At 36.1% G+C, this 24271-nt stretch overlaps 1 protein-coding gene across 2 annotated transcripts; it reads right to left on the bottom strand.

Moving 5' to 3' along the window:
- Positions 1-706: 706 nt before the first annotated feature.
- On the bottom strand, positions 707-22284 carry LOC103712918 (pyridoxal kinase). 2 transcript variants are annotated; one of them, XM_039128622.1, is made up of 13 exons: positions 22157-22284; positions 21938-22052; positions 18676-18769; positions 18415-18519; positions 16533-16616; positions 14506-14579; positions 10712-10776; positions 8892-8955; positions 8378-8443; positions 4840-4896; positions 3553-3597; positions 3397-3477; positions 707-1115 (listed from the first exon to the last, which is right to left on the bottom strand). In XM_039128622.1, the coding sequence occupies exons 1-13, from the start codon at positions 22231-22233 to the stop codon at positions 975-977; spliced, it is 1068 nt and encodes a 355-aa protein (XP_038984550.1). In that variant the 5' UTR covers positions 22234-22284; the 3' UTR covers positions 707-974. The 2 variants fall into 2 exon arrangements, with proteins under 2 accessions (XP_038984550.1, XP_008797851.2); XM_008799629.4 differs by having other exon boundaries at positions 3397-3450; positions 22157-22279.
- Between the last annotated feature and the right edge of the window lie 1987 nt (positions 22285-24271).

Here is a 24271-nt window from a genome sequence, read left to right as displayed (position 1 = left end):
GCTTCTGTAGTTTATTGAAGCCCCTGCAATTATCTGTCTCTGCTGAATCGAATTCTCTAGTATTTCCCAACGGCGTACATGATGTCGTATGCACAAGGATACCGGGAAAGCAATGGAAAATGAGGAAATTCTGATCGATCATAACAAGATTGACAAGTAATTGTCTAAACTGCCATGAATCAAAATCTCCTACTTATATTCCCCAATAATGCGGGGTGTATCATATGAGAGGTCCTGGAAGAACACGAAAAAGTTCGCCTTCGCCATGTTTAAGTTGTTAAAAAATCATGCCTAGAGGCCCCCCAGACTGCTCAGATTCAAGGTTCCATTCGATTTCCTTGCATTCACTTTAGGGCCACCATACTTGCCGTTTCCCCGGCCACTTCTCATCAAACCCATCCCATCATCCCCTCAGCGGTGGCAACCCCTCGGCAATTGCAGATTGTGGTACTCACGGAAGCAAACTTTATATTGGATGTCAAAACACATTAAACTTAGCTGAAGATTCATAATTCTCCATAATTCAACTGATAAGATCATTTAATCCTGAATCCTGATGCAGACAAAATGCAAATACCCTTGTGTTGATTTTAGAGACAAATATACTAGTAGTTGAGAAGCGACCAATCCAGATTTCCAGGTGACGTAAATTTCCCCGGATACCCACTAATGATCAATAGTCAGAATTAATCTCCACTTTTCAATAAAAAAATATAATGAGGCATCATAGAAATTCCCATTTTATTTTATAGTCAATAATCAGTACCTCTGTAATTAGAGCAATATAGTTCTATAATATCTTTACAATATCAATGAAAGATGGCCCTTTGATTTTAAAATCTTCAACCCATATGGTTAAAAATCCTCGATAGGCAAATGACGTACAAAATGGCACCAATATACCTATGCAAATGTAGCAGCTCTATTCTCTATCCCTCAGGCAAGAGAAGCATCTTGCCATGATCATTTTATCTTCAGGTATATTTTAGAGCCTTATATTTAATCTGTGGGCTTCGGATGTCATCTTGGCTCTGAATTAATCGGATCTCTAAACTGCTTGACTGTGGATCAAAACCTGCTTTTTCATAGTCAGCCACTGTTCTTTGTAGCACAGCCTGCACAAATTGAAAGAGACCTCTTATATAGCCGCCAAGCATATATCCAGAGAAGTCTTGCAATGGACAACATTCTAGGACATATATGATCATTAGTTGGGGGAAAGATTTGCTAGAATCAGCCCGTATCCATATATATATATATATCCTGGTTTTGGGTTTCATCTGTTCAATATGCAACAGAACTGGTACCTGCATGCCACTTTACGGAAACAAATTAAATTTGACATATATTTTAATCATTCTGGATTCAACTACTGATCTTATAGACGAGCAATATATTATGATGTAGAATGATATCTAATGTGTTTTTACATTTCTTTTTTATCTTTTTTGCATTGTCAGATAAATTTTTAATATCCATTTATTAGCTTTGGGATAACTTCCATTAAAGTGGAGTTAAAACTGTTGAAACAGCTTCTACAGACTGAATACGGATAAAGTTTGTACCAAAACTAAATCTGAAACCTTTTATATCGTCAAGGCCAGAAGATCACAAATGTTGCTATAGCATGTTCACCCATCCCATGAATTTTGCTACAGCATATCACTAAAATCATTTACTACAATGTGTTATCCAAGAAAAATAAAGGATAATGTATACCCTTGGAGTTAGATAGCCTATTAAGTCTGTAGTCAACGTATAGTAGTCAAAGACCAAAAAAAATCAAAGACTCAATATGCATATAGGGAAACACAATGCACCAGGCTACTGCCATTCAAGCATCTAAAGCGGGTCAGATGTACACAGCCTTACCTCCGTGACTGAAAAAGTTGTTTCCATGTTTCGAATACGTGACCTCCATGTCACAATGGAGAAACCTTACCATTACACCAAGTCTCACCCTTTAAAGTCTCAACATGCATATACAGTATAAAATTATGTGCTCCCAGTTTACTACAAGTCAGCTAAAATTCAAGTTGCTCTACATTAGTAAATAGATAGAATGCTAATGAGGAAATAGTAGCCATACTAATATAGCCAAGGGCATAATTGCTTGACAAGGGACATGGTTGCAAGTATTGCCCGTGCTACATTGTTATCCAATATAAACCATACTATGGCATCATCAACAATATAATAGTTAAATAACTTCCTTTTCTTTTTTATTTCTTATACTATCCCATCCTTGATGAGAGTGATAACCCTTTGAAAGCACCACTTCCAAATTCACACTCAAATCCACTCTCCAAGAAACTACTAGTTCAGAATATTTTTATTTGAATAAAGCATTGTCTCTTTTACAAAGTGAATTATCTAAGATTCTGGAAATTTACAATTCATTCATTTAGTTTCCCATTCTTTGAAAGAGATGACACAATAATTTATGTTCTTTTTTTTTGTGAGAACGAATTTATGATCAAATTTTTAATGCATTTTGAAAAAAAAAAAGAAACATACTTACAATTTCCACTAAACTTGTAATACAATCAAATTTCAACTTCTGCCATTAAATTCTTGTTTAGGTAACTCTTATCCAAACTGCTGTTAAACAAATAATTCATCAGCAAGGGTTAAACACATTTTCTCTATTTTTCTTAATGTTGTTGCTTGAATCAGATGCAAATCTTGGAGTAGGGAAGTGAAACACTCAATAATTTACGGATGTGGAAGCATCTATTAACAAGACATTCAAATATGATAGTAGCTGTATAAATAATAAAACTAAACCTATTTTTTGTTGCTGTAATTGAACCAATAACTAATAGATTATAAGAAGTAATAGCTCTTCCAGTTACAATTTAATACAAAAACAGGTTTAGAATGCATTAAAGATGACAGCACTAGAACAAGTTTACTATAAGCAGGAGGTGGAAATACTAGGGAGCAGGAACAGGAGCGGAAGAAGAGTTTTAAGCAGCAGCTATGATTCTGGCACTTGAGGCTTAAACTCTCATGTAAGCTTTATATACCAAAATTCAAACATATCATATTGACCATAAAGTATCATAATAACCTATAAGGTTATTATAGTGATGTATATTTCTAGGAAAATTCAGTTTGACCACCTAGTTCAAAACTAATTATAATAACCTTATAATTAACCAATCATTCATGAATCATTGATTATAGTGTATTTGTATTGGTTAATGCTCTTCCTTTAGTTTTTATAGCATAAGATGAAAGGGAAAATATTAATTAAATATTAAGCATAGCATATAAGTAGATAACAATCAACCAGTTCCACAAGAGCAAAAAATTCATCCGACAGGATTGGTCATAAGAAGCTTATAAGGTGAATCATAGGAAAAATGCTAGGAGGCAAAAAAAAATAATTACCTGCAAACTTGATACTGCAAGCTCTGAGGCTTTGTCCAGATTGTCTGGATATTTCTGAACAGCATAATGCAAAATAAATCCCTGCTACTTTCTAAAATATGAATAGATGTCACAATATGGCGCTATTGAGCTGAAAATGGTAAGTAAAACCCTTACATTGCTCCATCCCAGCAAAAGTGCAGTCATCAAATCCCCAGTGCCCTGCAAGTTATATACCAGTAAATTTAATAGAAGCCAGATTAAATAGCATGATTGATAAGCAAACAATAACAACAGGAGAAACCACTAGCAAAAACCAGGACACAATAACTATTTCTGCCAGCTGAAGTGCATGCAACACAAAAATATTGCAAGAAATGTGGTTACTTGGAACAATGATTCAGTGCAGTAAACAAAGATGTGGAGTGACAGAACAAACAGCATCCTAGATGGAACCATAAATAAAAGTCATGGGCATCCAATCATTCAGAAAGCATGTGTTGAATGGACACTAAGTTCACACTAAAGTGATAGGGGTTATAAAAATTGAGGATGATTACTTGTGCGAAGCACCCTCAATAGAAACTTTCCAGCTACCATGGTTGAAGAAACTCGAGAATTTTACTCTGGCCATTGTTATACATAAGGTCTGTCATACTGATTTGTACCACCCCATACTGACCGTACCATGCCGGTAAGATACCTATATGGTACCAAGGTTTAATTTAGTATATGAGCCAAACTTATTAGTATCTGGTTTCCAACGGTACTTGGCTGAAAGTGAGAAAGTGTTGGATGCCTATCTCAATATGAGATGCATACCGTACCATACCAACCGTACCGTACCGAACCGGTAATATACCAGTACTGTTCTCAGTACCAATTTTCATACCTTGGCTATACAAGCAATTTCTTAAAAAAGCTTATATCTAACTGGTCAACCTTCTACCTAGAAGAATATAGGATATGACCCACTTACAGAAAAATACCTTGACCAAAAGAACCAGATGGAACTATTAATAATAAAAACATCCCAAGTGGAATTCTGTATAGCCCACAAAAAAGCAGTAAGATAAAGGATATGACCATCATCGTGACATTACACTCAAGATACTCGGGAAAGGATAATAAAATATTTATGAATCTAATATATGAAACCTAGATCATGAAATTACACTCATACTTGAAGGATAACGAGAACAAAAGCTTTGCAAATCTACCATATAAAAACCCAGATCAGAAGAGATTCATTTAACTAAATTTGAAAAAAATGCACATTTATGGTTTGAAAAGGATCGCAAATTAAAAATTGGCAAAATATTGCACCAAAAAGCTTATTGAGGAATTCAACTTTGTATCCCTAGACAAATAAAGCAAAAATATATAGAATAATATAATCTAGAGAACCACATATATTTGTAAGTACATCAATAAACAACAATGTGTCACTTAGATGATACGTACCGTAAAATATGCAGGAATATTGGGTATCACTATCTTAAATTGTTCAGGAGGCTGACCCTGCAAATCAAGCACGTAAAAAGCATTATACTATTCTAAAATGGCTTTAAAGGGAGATCTACAATTAAACATTGGATCAGATATTAATTATAACAGCAGAAAAATGTTGGCACATGTTCCAATTAAGTGATGATTGTTGACTAGAACAAACAAAATACAACCTGTTAATGTACCATACCCCGCTCAACTAATTTGAAATCACTCTGTAATCAAGATATAAGTAAACAGACATAGAAAGACTCATTTCATTAGTTTGGCATTGGACATGAATCCACATTGTCAATGCACCATTTCACTATGCCTTTTGTTCTCATTAACCAACTATTAAACCCTACTGACACTATATCTAATTTCTGTCAGAAGTTTGCACAATACACATGGATGGCAGAGCGAACAGGTTGTGTCTTTATTATCTCAAAGAACAGAAGTTTTGTCAAATAAAAGGTTTACCACTGGGTGCAACTTTCCCGAGAAAAAGATGCATGAGGTTATACTGAAATGCCTACAAAAGTTCTTTCCTGCAATATACTTCTTTAAACATCCAAGTTATATCACTGAAAGGAATGGACTTCATCGAGCCAATCAAAATATGATGGACCAAATGACTAGTTAAAAAAGAAAAAACAACTACCATTTGAGATATTTATAGTTATGCAACATTTTATAGTGTACATTGTGTTTCCTAAGTGATCCTACTTCCAAGATTCTTATGATCATCACTTACCAATTCCAGGACATAAATATCAATATATGAAACCTCCCACCAAGGAAAAGAAAAACGAGAAAAGACATAGTGTAGGTTTTTCTATAAATTTAGAATAACTTTCTTCTAGCTTTCTAATTTCTCCTTCCCAAGTTCACTCCTAAAAATGATTCTGTAGTATCAGGTCAGATGTTTAATGTCTATCTCAAAGTCCTATGACCTTAGTCAATAACCTTCACCTTCAGAATTCTGAACTTTTAGCTTTTATGCTCGAAGCCATATACCAAAGATTATCTTCTAATTCTTCTGTGTGTAACCACACAGCATGTAAAGCCCATTAAGCTTCCCTCTTTTCACTAAGCAAATATATTTCTTAGCATTTCATCCTATAGTGGTCTGCAAAATAATATCTTTAAATAGGTGATGAAAGAAGAGAATTATGAGAGCATAATTTGCAGGAGGATCACCACCTATAGGGGTGCAATTGAGCCGAGTCGAGTAGCCAGAGGCTCAAGCTCGACTCCATTCAAAATACTCAAGCTCAAAACTTGACTCTAGATCGATCAAGCCTTAATATCCAAGCTCGAGCTCAACTTGATCAAAAAAAGCAATACTCGAGATCGACTCGACTCGAATATCAACCGAGCCATACTCGAGTTCGAGTTCAAGCTCGAATTCAAGCCTCGGTTATAATTAAAAAATATGGTAAAAACAAAGTATAGCATAATATTATATTTTTAAATATGAAATTAATAATATATACTATAAATAAAATATAATATTATTAAAAATATATACTTGACTAGGCTCGAAAGCCTTCAAGCCAAGTATTTTGCTACTCAAGCTCAACTTGAAAAACTATTCGAGCTACTCGAGCTCGATAACAGTCAAGTCAAGTCGAGCTTTGACCTGAGTCGAGCTTGAGCAATTCGCGAGCTGCTCGGCTCATTTGTACCCCTAATCACAAGTAGTAGAACAAAAACCTAGAATAAGAATTGACAAAACTTTGTTACAAAGCACTCCAAATTCAATAAAAAGCAAAAGAAGCAAATTATTGATATAATATTCTGTAAAAATAGCGCAATATCAAAAACATAAAAAAACAACATATGCAAGCAAATTTCCACTTATAAATTGAAAATCATCGACGAGTAAATAAATTTAATTGTAGCAATCGGTTAGGATACAAAATGACCTCGATAAATATGCATTTGTGACTTTCAAGAGGCAATCAACCAATCTAGACATGACTGGATTTGAGTGAAGATCCATTTGCGTTTAGCTAAGTCTACTATTAAAACCATTGATGACTAAATAAATATCAATTTTGGAAATCAGATAGGATATAAAATGAACTCAAAAAAAAGTGCATCCATGACTTCCAAGAGGCAATCGTCTGATTTAGACCTAACTAGATCTAAGTATAGATCAGCTTGAGAAAAGTCAAGTCTATCTCTATCATGTATGTGTATGTATTTACTACACCTAAGGCTGGAAATGGGCCAGGCCATGCACCAAACCAGGCCCACCTGAATTTTTTACTTGGGCTTCAGGCCGAGCTTAGACTTGAAAACTTTTAGAAAATCTAGGCCTAAGCCTAACCCATACCCATGCCCAGGCCTAGGCCCAAGCCCAAACCAAAGCCCAACCAGGCCAACCCAACCTTCAATTGCTTCCTCTCTCTCATCTCTCCAACACCATCCATCACTCCCTCACCAACCACCACCCCTGGTCAGAGCTCATCGACTACTCCGCCTTCTCTTGTCCGACTTCTCATCGATGTCGCACCTCTATTATCTCTTCCTCGACAACTAGGACACCGATGGTACCGCCTTCGAGTTCCTTTCCTTCTCCGGCGAAGCTAGTGCCTCTATCGGCCCCGAAGGCAACCTTGAGACCCTCAGCTCCCACATCCTCCTCACCATCCTCGTCATCTTCCTCATGTTCGTTAGATCCCTCCTCATCTCCGCTCTCATGGTCAACGCCGCCATCGTTGCCATCCACGGGCTCTTCGCATGCCCAAGGACTTCTCCCTCGACAACCAAGACACTGGCACCACCGCTTCCAGGTTCCTTTCCTTGGTGGAGCTGCTACCTCTGTTGGCCCTACGGTCGACGCCTGATGTTGATCCGACGGTCGGCACCGTTAGGCATCCCCTTCTCTCTCCCTCAACTCAATGGCCAAAATCCGACCACTTCTCAAAGTTCACCAAGCCAGATACCAAGCTGGCTCCAAACTTGATCTCGAGCTCAGTTCAAACTCGGGCTTGGTTTAGGCTCAAGCTCAAGCCAAGCTTAGGCTAGGATGAATATATACTCGAGCCCAACCCGAAATATCTACGGGCTCTCAATTTAAACCCAAACCCGATCCGAAGCCCATAGCCCAACACGAAGTCGGCCTGGCCCAACAGGCTTCAAGCTGGCCCAGACCCACTTCCAGACCTAACGACACCCAAATTATCATATCAAAAGGATCCAAATTTAAACAAGTAGCAAGAGTTCATTCAGCAAAACCAAGGGCAACATCTGATATAAGGACCTGCTATAATGATTAGTAATGACTTAGTGAGATATCTCATCAAGCCTGGTTTTTCTAGTTTGCTAACAAAGCGGAACCAGTCAATGCAAACTTCAACAGGAAAGTATTTTAGCTGCATAATTTCAAGCATAAAATAAACAACATATAAAACAACCCATATCTCACATATTTGAGTCCACTTCTGCAACATATTTTTTATCAATCTTTCGATAGCATGCATAGCAATAAGATTTGTGGTACCTTTACTTTCTGATGACTACCAATAAGAAGAAGATTGTCTTCTATGCGCAAGCTAGTTATCACAACCTGCAGTATGAAAACAAAACAAACTTTATACTGCTTATTTTATTCCTAATTGCATAATCAAATTTTGATGAATATAAACATTATTCTGAAGATATAGCAGATGAATAAAAAAGAAAACATAAATAATTACCAGTTTTTAAAATATTTTTGCTTCTCTAAACTCCATGTTCAGTGAAGATATCTTTAACTGTGTACAAATACATTGCAAAATGGCCCAAAAGAACACATTTTGTAATTCTGATAATCATAGTAATATCTTTACTAAATAAAAATGAATTCTACGTTGCAAATCAAGAATCTATGTATGTTAATCAGGAAGGTAAGCTTATAGCATGCGACACCAAAATAATCCTTTACTTAGTCCTAGATAAATCAATCATGCACTTCGCGCTTAAAAGGCAATTCATAGGCAGCTTTTATTATAAAGCTGTATATGAACATAACAAACCTTTGTAGGTCCAGCAGCATGAAGGATATTGCAAGCTTCCAGTCCATCTCTTTCGCAAGTAACCCTGCAATTAACCATCAATTAGATGACCAAAATGGAAAATAAAATCTTTCTATAGACGAAAATTTTATTCATAGAAAATATGATTGTATGGAAAACAGATTATGATATGTGAAGCAAAACTCCTGAAAATCAATGAAAAGGGAGTACCATGGCATAAAGTTATATCCAGATCCAAAAGTTTACATAATTATTTACTAAATCCATCACATATGTAATACTAGTTCAAATAATATATACATAATGAAATAATATATTCTTATGAAATGCAGAAAGCAGAAATTTGTAGTGTGATCACCAGATGACAGTGAGACTTGAACATATGCTTGCAACACAAAAAGAATATTCTAGATTTTTTTATTGTTTATTCATATTCTGTTACCTTGGTTAATAACTATTTAACATTAAGGTTGCTCCTATTAATTGTTTTGAGATTGATTTAAATCATAGCAATCAAAATCTAGCCCACCATAGTTAACTGTTTGGCTCAGTTAAAGTAAAAAGAAGGATCAAATTACTATTTTCCAATATCATAACTTCTAATGACATAGGACTCTGGTTTCAATTGAAATGCATAGTTATAATGGTATTGGTAAGCCCATAAGATCATTACCTAGGAAGCTTCACAAAGCAGTTGAATGATGTGGCTGCCTTGTTCCTCTCTCCATTCTTAAAACATATTGTCCAAGTCATGCATCTAATTCTTCTAAATGATGACTGGAGTGTTGTGGAAGATGGAAAAGGAAAAAAATTACAAGATGCTCAATGAAAGCATGAAATCACAGGACAGAAGACAACAACATGGAGTCACCAGATTTACGATGAGTATTTCCAACCACCCTTCAGCTTAAATAGAAGTCTGGAAAAGGGTTTCCATAAATCTCTCTTTCTTTTTACAACCTTTGGATAATCATACAGTGCAATGAGCACTGCTGAGATCAATAAATGTGTCAATGAAAAGGCACACTAGCTTAGTCATGATGATAAGAACAAAAAAAGCAGAAGAAGATAGTGCAAAATACCCCACACTCAAAAAACAATTTACAACATGAGACCAGGGGCATTATCAACCATATGAAGGGTCTGCTCTGATACAAAATCTGAACCATCAACTCATAAACATACCGAAGCTCCTTTAAGTTGGAATTAGAATTTGATTATGCCCAGATTATTTGGTATAGATCACAATCAATCATGTCAGAGGCCCGGTAAGCCAATTTATGGGGTATAGGATCAAACAAATAGTGAAAATCAAGGTCGGCCGAACTGGGCCAATCCGGGCTGAACTCCCCGGTTCAGTCTGTACCGAGCCAACCCCGTCAGGGACCGAGTTGGTTCGCCTAATAAAATCGGGTTTGGCCCTAAACTGGCCTTAACCGGACCGAACTGGTCAAGACCGGTCACGAGCCGGCTGAAACCGTTTGAAACCAGCCGATTCCGTTCAAACTCAATGCGAAGCGTCCAGTTCGCACTAAGTCGGTCCGGTTCGGAACCGAGGCCCCTCCCCCTTTCCTTCTTTTGTTAAAAAAAGTAGTTGGGAAAGCCCGAGGCCTTCCCAACATTACTTCTCTGTAACACTTAGACCCAAGCTTGAGAAATTCCAACAGTCTTCGTATCGTAATCTTTTATCTGATGATTTAAGAAAGATATAGGAGGAAAATTTACCAGTCCTAACATAAGTTTATGTTTGATGATTTAAAAGACTTATAGGAGGGAAATAAATTTTTATCTTTCACACAAAAAATAGGATGCACAAGTACCTCAAACCTGTCAATAGTTCGACTTCAAACTGATTAGGGGTAAGCATTGAAGCAACTGGAACAACCTGACAGTGAAACAATTATTAACATTCAGGTAAATCGTCATAAAGTAGCTTAACGAGATAATTATTTGAAATCTGTAGTAACAAACAGGGAATAAAAATATAAAAACAACTAATGTGAGTCTAATGTATTGTTATCTGAATTCTTTAATGAAACATGAAATTTTGAACATGCTCAACTAAGGCCAGAAGGCCACACAGGCTTAAGCTATCTTCACGGATCTTTGAGGCACTATAAGCCAATTTCAGGCTACAGGCATGTGACTGATCAATGAACAAGCTGGGGTTAGGCTTAATACAACATTAGTAGGTCCATAGTCAGCATAAGGTGCCATGATTATCCTAATTGGACCTCGGTAGGATGGAGAAAAGTAAATTCTACCAACTGTAGAGAGCAACCTTCAATCTACAAACTTACTTGTCAAGATGTCTAGTAATTATATAAACAATCTCAGAGCCGATGGACAAAGCTTTCACCCAACCTAGGACACCTCATATAATCATGTCAATAAACAAAATAATCTTTTAAAAAAAAATTGAAACTTCTTAGAAATTGGGAAGAGGGTAAAAATTATCCACAAATTAGAATGAAAGTTCACTAAAAAACGAGCCATAGGCTAAACCAACACATTTTATGTTTAGGAGATGATAATCTGAATAACTATATAAGTGTGGGAATAACCATGTAAAAACTTTTATTGTTCTTAGAATGCCCCTATCTCATAATACTGATGATCTGCGAAATTTTTAACTATTAAAAATTTTTTTAACTATTCTTATGATACCCATACTTTCATATTCTGAAACTACTCCTATCCTATAATGTTCCTATTGATGTTTTAAATATTTTAAATTTTCTAAAGATACTTCATCCGAACTATCGCTTAGTAGTAAAATAATTTATACATCAAATACTGAAATATTCTGGATCGGGCACCAGTCTATTCCTTCAAGATGTTCTCCAAGCACCACACCTTGAGCCTTTGGACAAGGCAAAGGTCCTTCCACACCATACCTCCACCATAGCTTAATAGATTCTCAAGTCCATACCAAAGTCTTCAAATACTCTAAATATCTTTTGCCCCTTTCTCCCTATCATCCTTGGATTGAGGTGGATCTACCTTGCAAGCCTATAGGCTTGGTAAACTAGAATGGCTATACTCGGTCTCCCATCGTGTTGACCGACACACGAATTATGTTTTTCCAAGAGTCCTTTTTAAGTTGTTTCACAATTGATTTCACCGTATTCAAACCCTACATACAAGGAGTTGGGATCTCAATTGGGAACCATGCAAGATCTAGGGCCTATGGATAAGTTTGTCCAAAGTCTAAATCAGTATATGTAAAGGGTCACAGCCAGGTCTGTCCTAAAAACTGTTTGACTAAATTGGGTTGAACACACATCTTAATTGGATGACCCTCTAACTGAGACTGAGGTCAGTCTTTTAACAGGATAATTCAGGCCATATGCATTGTATTTTGGACATATCCACAACAAGATCCATGCTTACTCCACCAAAATCTCATTTGCCTTTGGTATTGCCTACTCCACTCCCCACTGGCATTCAATTAACATCATTATTATCGTGGTCTTGCATGACATAGCCATCTCGATTTTTGGGCCAAGGTGTAGTATTTAGTAACTAACGAATCAATTATTATGTTGCTAAAAGAAAATCCAATGTATAGTAGTCAAAGGAAGTTTTGAACATTTTAGCTAAAACGTGAATAGTGTATAAACTGATGTCCCGAGGTATAGTAGTTTTTGTTGACTGTGAAACTAGAAAAGGAAGAGTTGGAAACCTCTCCAATCCACGGTTGAACTGAAGAGGTCCGGTTCACTAGCCAACTGTATAATCTTGCAACTTCAGGTAATTGGAAAGGGCAGATCTTAATGAGTGCCTATTTTTTTTTCTTCAAAGAAAATGAGTGTTTTATGTTTGAAGAAAAATCATTAATATAGATATTAAATGAATGGGCATCCAGGTTAGGTCTTTCATGCAAAAGACCATCCCTCTCACTGTCTTTAAGTTAATCACCATAAAAAAAAGAACAGAACCTTATAGGCTCCATCCTTTTTCCCATTATCTTGATCCTGATTGGAAACAAGATTTTAAGGTAGACATCATGGAATCAGAGTGATTCTAGCAGTGCTTAAAATAACTCTCGAGTACTTATTTATGATGCTTACCATCACAACTCAGGTCCTCACTATTCCATCATACTCTCTCACAACCAAATTTCTCAAAGCACAATCCAAATCCTATGTGAATTTTGCACAAAAAACCCAATTGATTACTGATTTTGCAATAATTGGTCATATTGACCTTTTTTTCCAGAATGATGCACAATTAGGATCCCCTAATTATTTTGCCCCTGGATCTTAGTACAAGATAGGCAGCAATTTAAACAAGTGTATCTGAGATATTCAAACTATAAGTATCGGGCATTTAGTGAATCTGAATCATTTGTATTATATATAGATCCAGGGAAAAATCATCCAAAAGTCTCTAAATATGTACTATTATGCAAAAAAAATATATAAATCCGAACTTTTCTTGCAAAATTCACAAATCCTCTCAATGAATTGATCGTTTTACCAAGGTTTCAATAATCATAGTCTTGTTAAAGTGTCACCCTCACTTTCTCAAATAAACAAAGAAAGGAAGCCTTTTTTAGATAACTTTGGTGTAGACATTGGCGATCGACTGTCTCGGTTTCATGGGATAAAAAATGCCCAAGTTACAGTAGTGACTTAGATATAAGCAAGTGACATAGCCTTTAGATGATGGTCGTTTAGTATAACAGGGAAAAAAGTTATCATGCCAATTTGATTGTTTTGCTCCAATTCTTTTAGCATTTTCATTTGTTCAATTCATGTTTCAGCCTTTGTGTTCGTTATATAGTTCTCAATATTTTGATTTGAACGATATGTTATGTAGTTCTTAATATTTTGATTTGAATGGTACTCAACCTATTGTTAAATTAAAAAATCATCAATCTTTATAAGGCTCCAAAGGCAAAACAAAGAGGGGGAGGGGGGATCATGCAGCTGCACCATGTAACATATTATAAACGTCCTCTATAAGATGTAAGTAGTACTTTTCAAGATTTCATGAATAAAAAAATTGACCCACATTAACATGGAATATTAGGTTTCTATTCTTGACAAACCTGTGCATAATGATCAAGTTAAGAAACTCACATACCTTCTTTAAATTACTATGATCGTCCACATTTCTATGAAAAATTGGATAATCAATAACATATGTTTTGAATATTAATGTGAAAGCATAATCACTAATAAAAATATCGAAATTTACTTCGAATTTGTTTCTAGACAATCTTCTCAACACATGAGTAATAGTATTTCACGTGCATAAGCACATGCGCTTAACTTGTTAAAATTAAGCAGCACAACCTCATGTTAGGAGCTGACCTGAAGAGTAAATTATATGGCAGGGAAAATTTTTAAGCATTATATTTAAGTATTTTTATACCAAACTGTTCCAACTATTTTCATCCAACTTGACAGCAAAGAGAATTTATGATATTTCTCAGTTACTGTATGACAGCAAGCTCATCAAAAATCAGCAATACATAGTGTGTCTAATAATAGAACAAGAACAGAACAAGTGACTACAGAACCTAACCTTTGCTTAGTATCAAGTAGAACATGAGATACACATCGTCATATCTTAAATATAGGTCAAGCTGTCAAAAATAAATCACCTTTTCACGATATACAGCAACCAGGTCCTCTGGAACATAAAGCTTTCCTTCATCTCCCATGACTGGATCACAGACTAGGGAGAATAAACTCAATTAATGCCAACAAAAGAAATTTTCTGAGAGCATTATATTTTGACTTCCAAAATTTTTATGCCAAAGCCAGTCATCAAGTTAAAAGAGAAAGTATTTTTCTTCAGTCCTGTTAAAGGGAAAACAGAGCCCAGAGGAAAATTTCTCACAGAAAATCTCAGATTAGCGAGTTGTTTTCACTGGAAAGAAGGGTCCTTTAATCTAGAAAAGTCTCAGACTTGATCTGATGGCTGAAAATGCAGAATTTCTCACAAGAATTATGTACAGGTAGCACTGATACAAACTGTCATGATAGTGAAGTGCATAACAAAAGAAGATTGAAAACAAGTATCGAACAATTTGGCCAAAGCAAGATTCTAAAGACTTTTGCATGTTGATTCGTAAATACATTAATTAAGCTCCAGATAATGTGACAAAGCAAGTGCAAGGGAACAAACCAGAATATCAATTACAATAGCCAATAGGTCCACTTAACATAAGGGTAATACATATTTGGCTAAAGATGGAAAAATAATGGAAAATGAAGATGAGTGACTATATTAATTGACCATGTAGAGAAACAAATCTAGAAGGAATGGGCAGGGAAAATGTGTCTCATTCAATCAGAATGATTGAATTCGAGCAAGCTATTAAAAGGCTGCAGAAGATACACGAGGATAGATGAAATATCAAGCATAATAATAGGCAATTGTTAGACAAAATGGGTGCTAGTGCGCATTTTGAGTTAATATTATTGGACGATGTACAAGTTTCATGTCATTTATCAAACAATTATCTTGTTTATGCAAATAGATGAAACAATTTGCCCATAAAAGAAGAATTTATCATAGATGCAATCCAAACATGGCATAATACATCCTCATGAACCCTATGCTAAGGCTCTCTGTTTGTCATAGTAACATTCCTAGGGTTTCTTAAATAAGTTATGTTTATTAATCTAGGTTTTTTAGAGTAATTGATGGGTTATATATAACCAAAAAATATGAGTATTATGGAACATTAGGGAAATAATTTGTAGGATCATAAGATTGTTTTTTAAAAATCTAAATTCTTTATTTAGAATAATCAAGAATAATCTAGCAAGAATCAATATCCATTCAGGTATACTGATACATGTCCACAGCAGCAACTCAGCCAGATAAAAGATTTTGTGATACCATTTTTGGCCTTAGATAGTTAAAGATCTAATTTTTTACATATCAGGCCACCTGAAATGAACTCAATAAAATTTAATAGATATGGATAGATATCACATATATGCACTGTTTATGGAAATAGTAGCTGCTATCTACTTTTAAAAAAAAAAGGACATCTCTCAATTGCAGCTGGACTAAACTCCTTAGAGAAAATGCCAAATGTGGATAGCTACACAAAATCTTACTAAGTCATCTGCCAATGTTCAGATAATCACAATCAATAAGAAGCACTTGGTTTGCTTTTATAGGCCTTGCAACTTGAGACTTTGAATGATGTCCTATCCTTTGAGGATCTCTCAATCTAACTGATGCAACTAATTCATCTCCAACTAAAGTTTCAGGAATCATTTCCATTCCCTTCAGTCAGAGTACACAAATCAAAAATTCTTACCTGTAAAATAAAATAGAAAAACGGCTCTAACATTTAGCAGATAAATGCATCAAAATGTTACACAGAAAAAACCCTGGATATTATTGCTCAACTCATCCCACTTTTGATAAATAAAGTGCATCATTATGATACACCCAGAAAAAAAAAAAGTGAACCATAGAAATAGAAATGCCAAGGCTTCTAAAAGAATTTGATGATCAACCTAACATGACCAACCTTATAAAAGATATAACTAACCATAGGTCTTTTGTTACATTAATAGGAAGTAAAAAATGGTAATTAGAAAATGAGGCACAAACATATTAGTTGCCAGATAAAGGAAATAGAGGTAAGCAGTCAAATAGATTTACCATAAATAAGTCCAGGATTGATTGAGCGTAATCGCTCTACCACTTGTAACACAGTATCCAAAAATGAAACTGAACCAATATAACCTGAAAAATGCACCAAAAACAGAGAAAGACACCACATGAAGAAAAAAATCTTAACAATTAGACAGAAAGAATGATAGCTACAGAATGATACAAGATCATGGAGCTACTACATGGTTTCCACATACAAACATGGCTTGGCAAATACTAAGATATAATATCTAATATCTGGTTCATGAATGCTATTAAGTCCAGTCAAACATCATGAGTTCATGACAAACTTTAAAAAAAAAAGATGTAAAAAGGCTAAACGTTGCTAGCATGCTATCTGTCACAATTGTGCTCAAGCACCAGAAAATTAATAATGCTGTATACTGAAAGCATCAATAGCATATTTGTGCATGGTTGTACAAGCACATGTTTATAATGCATATAGAAAAAGAAGAAAAAAAAAACTTATATATGTTTATGATTATTGTTGCCTATGGCAAACAATTCTGAGCTATGTAGTACCAGAAAGTGGATGAGACGCTAGGAGAATGTTATTGCTCATACTGGCTTCATTTTACACTAGGAGAAAGTGCATGTTATTGCCGTAAAAATCCCTTCCAAATGTTTTCTTGCTAACAATAGCATAATCTTTACATACAGCTTCCCTATTTATCCTTTGCATATTTTACTCCCTAAACTATCTATTTTGATCCTTAGTCAAGCAAGTCGAAAATCCCTTATCCCTGTATCGGCTTTATATTTTTCTATATTTATCTCTTAATTTAACATTGTTACCCTAATCTTCAATCCCTTCAAGCCTATTCCTGATTTACTCATTCTATCTCACTGAAAACTTCTTTAAGGTTCCGTCTTCAGTGTTAATCCGTCAACTCCAACATCTTGATTTGCAGTTTAAATTAGGATTCCTTAAAAAAATCTTACGCATAACAAAGTTGACCCGGATAAAATTCCTTTTACTCTGAACTATAAATTTAATCTCACTCTCAAATTTCTCTAATAAATAAATTCAAAAGATATATCTCCAAAATATGTTCTTGCACTGGTGCATGTGAACCCAAATAGTGAATTAACAAGTGCGATTGTAACGACCCAAGAGCTCACCCAAAAAAGGCTTTCTGAAAGGTGATATTTGGGTTTACGTATAAGCAAGCAAGACCTCCCCAACGCATAATCGATGTGAAAGTAAACACATACCAACATAGCCTCTCACATACAACCCTCATTTAAGCCTCGGCATCTTACTAGGCTAAGAATCCAAATCCAATCACAAACACCATGATCATGGTCAACCCCAAAAAAGCCCATGCTACAATATTCCCTAATCTACATGGGCTATAGGCCGAGCCCGCTCTGATATTGTTTGTAACAACCCGAGACTTCACCTAAAGAGGCTAGTCAAAAGGTGTTATTTAAGTTCCTTGGTACCCAAGATCTTCCCAATGCACAACCTATGTAGGACAAAACACACACCAACACAGGCTCTCGCTATGATACTTGCCTATTAAATCCCTTAGTCATGTTTCTATATTCATAGTCAATAGTTTGCAATACTTCATATAATATACTAAATCTTAACTATTCAGCTACACTGAACATTGGCTTGCCTGCTTGAAGGCAATTTGCTGCATATAGGTGCATGACAATCCTTGACAAGAGCAATAAAAGAAGTTAAAATGACGAGCAGGGAAAATGAGCATTTTAAATCAAGATTAACTAAGATAAAATGCCATCTTATACTTCTAAGAACCTTCAAGTGGTAGTCGATTGGAAAATGGCATGGCAACAATGATAAACAGGGCAGTAATTGAAACAAACTTATAGCAGCAAGGCACAAAATGGAATAAGTTACCTGTTAACAAATGAGTGTAGTATAATAGTTCGTTTGCTCCTAGGCCTTCAATGAGATCCCAGAGCTGTTGACCATTGAGAACCTGCCCTCTAAACGTCGGGTATCCTGCATAATCTTTTATTAATGAGCCCATGATTCACCACGTATCAAACCATGTATCATTCAGCCATTCACTTGTACACAGCAACAGATAAAGTCGCACCATATATCGAGCTTCTGATTTCTGAGACTGTTTGAAGGAAGTTATATAAAGCAGCTTGCCTGTATGATTAGAGAACTGCACGGAGTTGATTGGATCCACATCATAGCCAAGAAGTTGAAGAGGAAAGACAGCCGATTTATTGCCAACATATCCCTAAGAATAATTACCAGAAGGTGTCATTATCATTATATAAAAATGGCAAAACTACCAAGAAGTGAAGCCACAAACAAAATAAAAGGCATTTTGCAATGCAGTGCAACCAAAACATGAAATCCATAAATGGCGACTTTTATAAATACTTTATTTGCACTATGACTGTCAAGAATTTATCCAAAACTTCTATTTTATCTCAGAATTTCTGTACTCTTTAGTAATTGAATCTTTCCAAGTTTTGCAAGTTCAAACCCTTATTCTGACTGGTTCAATCTTCTTACACATTAAGGGTCCTAAAGTAGAAGTTCGTAGTAGTGATGACAAAGAAGTGGCAATTAATGATCTAGTCTAGTGATAGAAAAACCCTTAGCTTTAGATTAATAAAAATTCTATTTTTGATATAATTTATGCACTTGATATTTGGATGTTTAAATAATAATAGCAGCACTTTTATAAATAATAGCAATATTAATAACAACGATATCTAGTAATTAATGCTTACTACTTAGTACTTCATTCATAGAAGCAATAATTATAGCATAATTAACATACCAACATTGATATTATACACGTATCTAGGCCACTTGAAACCCACATCCAACTCAATAATTAGATTGAACCTACCTCATTACACATAGGCTTGCATAAGAGAGGCCATATATGCGGCCGAGCGATGCTAAATTGGTTACATGTGCTGTTGAATAATGCTATTCTACTAGATATGAGTCCATGAAGTGCTAAGCAAACCATCTTTTCAGCTCATATGCAGCTAGATCACACATAGCAGCCAAATATAGGGTATGTGGTGCAATCGAGGAACCGCAAAAGCATGTGCGGCCAAATATGTGGCCTACACCACATTTTAAAATAGTGGGCACAGCTTAAGACATGTGCATCCATTTCAGCTTAATAATTTATGATAAAGGAACCCTCATTAAGGCAGACCTTTGAGAGTAGTAGAAGCTGCAGAAGGGCTCATTTATGGCTTGAAGGTGTCATCTTGAGATCCTTTTCCCTAGTCCTTGCTTTAAAGGTTAAGATTAGTTTAACTAAATTAAAAGGCCCAATACCAGGCTATGTTTCCAAGTTTTAAGTCATTTTGGTAATACCATCCCCAAGAGATTGAAGAAAAAAGTAACAACATTTTTCTTTTTATGTTTTCTGTTCCTTCCATATGGTAGATTTGGCATTAGGAGTCATGTACTTGCGCTTGTTCTTTCAAGAACTCAATCAGAATCCTCCCATCCACAAATTTGTAAGATCTGATACAAAATTATCTCTAACCCTTTCGAACCTGACCGTCAAGATCAATTCTTGTCAGCAGACCTATTTATGTGAATAGTATAAAATAATGATAAAAGGTGTTCATATGAAAAATACAAGACATATTAGATTGTAGGAAAAAAATTAACAAGTGTAGTGTATCAAAAACTACCATAAACTATATTATCAAAGTTTGGTTTTCGATCACACATGGCTTTGCAAAAGATACTGAATGGATCATGCCAAACAAATAGTTAGAGAAAGTGCAATGCAAGATTTCAAATCAGGTAATGCACTTTAGATAGAGATGCTTCCTAGCTTCAACATAATGAATTATCTTAACTACATTTTTGTGTGCTTACTTTGCATTGATGCCATAGTAAATCTTTGTCTAATATACATCCAGAATAAGGAGCGAGTGTTGGAAAAACTGTAATGAATTAAAATCTGCTTAAAGATCAAACTACATGAGAATACAGTTTATTATTAATCTACATACTTATACATGTGGTACAAGTAAATCTTCTAACACTTCCTCGCAAACTAACAGCAATGTAAATGCCTACTCTGCATAAACAATCCTAATAACTTCAGGATTCATTTAATTCAAACCTTACTAACTTAAGACCTTCTACCATTATTTCCGGTCAAAAGAGACTCATAAAGTTATTTTCTAATCCACTAAAATAACCAGCAGAAATGTCAAGCCACTAGTAAACCTTCCATGGCTGAAAAATCTAACTAAACTTTTCAAATAACACCAATATAAGGCCTCCAATCTAAAAATGAAAAGCACTTGACTGAATTTGACTAAAATGCATAGTCCTAACTAACAACATGCCAATATGGACCCAAGTCCTACCACTTCCACATGAAGGCCTTTCCTAATATACATTTTTTAGGGTTGGCTTCCTCCATCCCTCTTAGACTCTTAGTTGAACAGAATCAGTCCCTGAGTTTACATCTTTATGGACTTCAACTACTTAAAAACTCTGCACTACTCATGCCTCTTGCCCACTGATTTACAAAATATGTATCCATTGTGAAAGCTCATCCTCGAGCTTGTCATTGCACTTGGTACGGTAGAAACCCCACGCTCCAGAAAAAGTGACTCGCACCATCTCTCTCTCTCTCTCTCTCTCTCTCTCTCTCTCTCTCTCTCTCTCTCTCTCTCTATCTATCTATCTATCTATCTATCTATCTATCTATCTATCTATATATATATATACACACACACATATATAACAGGTTTTCTTGACTATATTTTTTGGAGTTTGACTCTATGAGCACAAAATTAAAGAAACCATCTCAGTCAATGTGCCGCATATTTCTTGAGGAGGAAATCGTGTGTTTTCTTTTTTTTATCCTCTTTTGCTTGGAAAACTCCTGTGATTTCAAAAAGAAACTCTTTTTGAGTCAAGGGAGTCATTCAGGAATCTTTCGAGAATTTAAGGCTGCACTCAATTCATGTTGCCGATCTCATGGTGCATCAAGGTTATATGTTATATTTCTTTTCCATATCTTCCAGCATTAAACACTGCAGAGTTCGGTCGGTGGGCGGAAAAGGGCACATTTTGGCCTTTCAAAAGCTTGGTTCTGGAGGTATTTCCCCTCTCTCTTGAACCCCGTCTATCTTTCCCCAAAGAAAACGAAGAAACAAAGGAGAAAAATAATAAAAAGGCAAACCTCTCTTCACTTTTTTCGTCGTTAACCCCAACTTCCATCATTTTCCACGGTAAAATCTAGGGGTTGGGGTGCAATGTTTACACGTTAACTCATATCAAGAAACACGATTAGATCAAAGACAACATAAAATTAGGTATATAATTCCACAACCAAGAAGAGGAAAATAAGAGGGAAGAAAAGGTAATCAAGGAAGAAAAGAATCAAGAATTCCGATGAAACCTGAACGGTGTGGGACTGGATGCTGAGGACGCGGCCGGTCTCGGATGGGAGGGCCAAGGAGAGGATCGGAGGGGGCGCCATTGCCAATCTCCTCGAGAAGGAGCGCTTCGACGACCTGCCAGCGAGGAAGAAGAACTCCTCTGAGACTCGAAAAAAAGGCGCAATCTTTCTCGCTCTTGGAGAAGCGAGAGGGGGAGAAGGGGGTGGTTTCTTTCTTACCTGGAGACGATGGAGAGACGGGGGGTTCTTGGTCGGAGGTCGGGGCGGCTGGGTCTGGGGAGGAGCACGCCTCTCATACGACTTTCGGGGGGAGAGGAGAGAAGCGAGGACCGGGATGGGCGCAATTTTAAAGCGCTAGCGTGCACCCGTTGCGCAACGATGTTTCCTGGTTGAGTTACTTACTAATTTACGTATACGCCCTTGCCGAGCATTTTGGCGCATCATGAATCACACAGCTGTTGCATCCAACGGTCTCAGTAAAGTCAGAAACTTAAAATTTATAAAAAAGTCCTGGGAGTTTTTCAGGAAAGGCCGCCGGCGGCGGTCAATCGATGCGGAGGGCAAGCAATGGAACCTATAAATAGAAAAATTATACCCATTCAAAACAAGGCGTTGCACGATGCACAAAGTGCAGGGTATAATTTCTTTTTAAAAAAACCCGAATATGATTCCTTATATAATCAAATCTATAACATGTAGATCAATGAATTAGGCAAGTTAGGGCAGAAATTTGAGAGTAAAAAAAAAAAAAATCGGTCATAGTTTGTCCTAGATGTACCATGTTTCTTTCCTAATTATTTATAGTTCCTTGTCCAGTGTGGCAGTTGACGTTGTAGTAAATGTGCGACTCAAAGAGGTACACAAATGTCACGGAGGCCTTGGACCATTCCTTGTGAGTGGGAGTTTGGCTTAGAGCGAAGAGGTGGTGGGTTTCCGCGTACCGTTTGTTTTGCTGATGCCCATATTTCCATGTAATTGTAAACCCCTCCAAGCATGCACATCTGGATCTTATCAAGATTGATTATTTTAATGTTTTCTTTTGGGTTATGATTAATAGGATTAGAGTGTGGGAGCTGCAATGGAAGTATTTTTATTTAGAATTAATAAATGCTGAAGAAAATATTTGAACAGGATGTGGGACATGAGAAGATTTTGTGTTATTTTATTAAAATAACAAAAAGATTCATCAACAAAGATAAAATGTTGATAAATATTAGAGGTAGGACATGACCTTCAAGCTTGTACCTAAAAGCCACAATGGTCTAGGCAGCCTGATTTCCTAGTTTTTATGGGATGGGGAAAATATAAGACAAAATGCAGGATAACTGAAGATAGGAGGGGGGGAATGCAAATAGTTGGACACATCTTAGGCAGGAACATAATAGAGAAATTGGTATTATACAGTAGAACATTGATATATCCCTTGTTTCCCAACACACACACACACACACACAAAAAGAACTTCTTAGTTTTATGTGATCTATGCGATAGAAATTGAGTACAATGTATTCATAAGGGAACATCTGCTGAAATCATGAAAAGAAAGGTTATAAAAACAGGATATGTATAGCTGTTGAAAGGTTATAAAAACAGGATCTATATAGCTGTTAGCTTCCTAGGAAATTGGGACCTTAGGAGCTTTCCTGGCTAAATTCTTTTCTTCAATCAGATATGGCCAACAATTAATGTTTTTTTTAAAATCAACTCAAAGGCAACTTTGGAAGATATTAAAGTCATTGAATACTGTCTTTCATTAAATCACCAGTGAAGAGTCGACCATGATTAATGTGGTTTACTGATCAACGAAAGCTCGTCTTGTGGCTGACCATAAAAGCGCATGCAAAGCGATTCAATTTTAAACTAATCTCCAGGTGGCGATATCTCGGCCCACGATCACATGCGGTTTTCTTACATGCATGATATGAGAGCAATTTGCACGGCTGAAATGCGCACACATGATACTCTAGCGAGATACATGGGTTGTTACCAAAAAGGTCAACACACATGCTTGATTTGCTCGATGATGAATGCTGACCCTCGCCCATATAAAGCACACCCCTAATGACCCTCGGATGAGTTTTCTCGACTCCATTACTATACTGCCATTATGTCATCTCTGAACCTCCGTTGTCTCTGAGATTAGCACATAACTTAGGCATTTGGAGGATCTCCTCTTGGACAGTTTCTAATAATTGAATTTTTACGTTTTTTCCATTTCATATCGAATCTGACGTAGAAGCCTCCATCCGAGTGCAACCACTGACGTCAAGCAATTCTACCTTATCTCGGAGACCAATAGCAGGCTTGGGCTACCCTTGCCGATCTGAATGGATA

This window comes from Phoenix dactylifera, chromosome 8 (genome assembly GCF_009389715.1).
Source record: "Phoenix dactylifera cultivar Barhee BC4 chromosome 8, palm_55x_up_171113_PBpolish2nd_filt_p, whole genome shotgun sequence".
NCBI lineage: Eukaryota > Viridiplantae > Streptophyta > Magnoliopsida > Arecales > Arecaceae > Phoenix > Phoenix dactylifera.
Note: the sequence above shows the minus strand (reverse complement) of the source record. Positions and strands in the feature narration are given on the sequence as shown.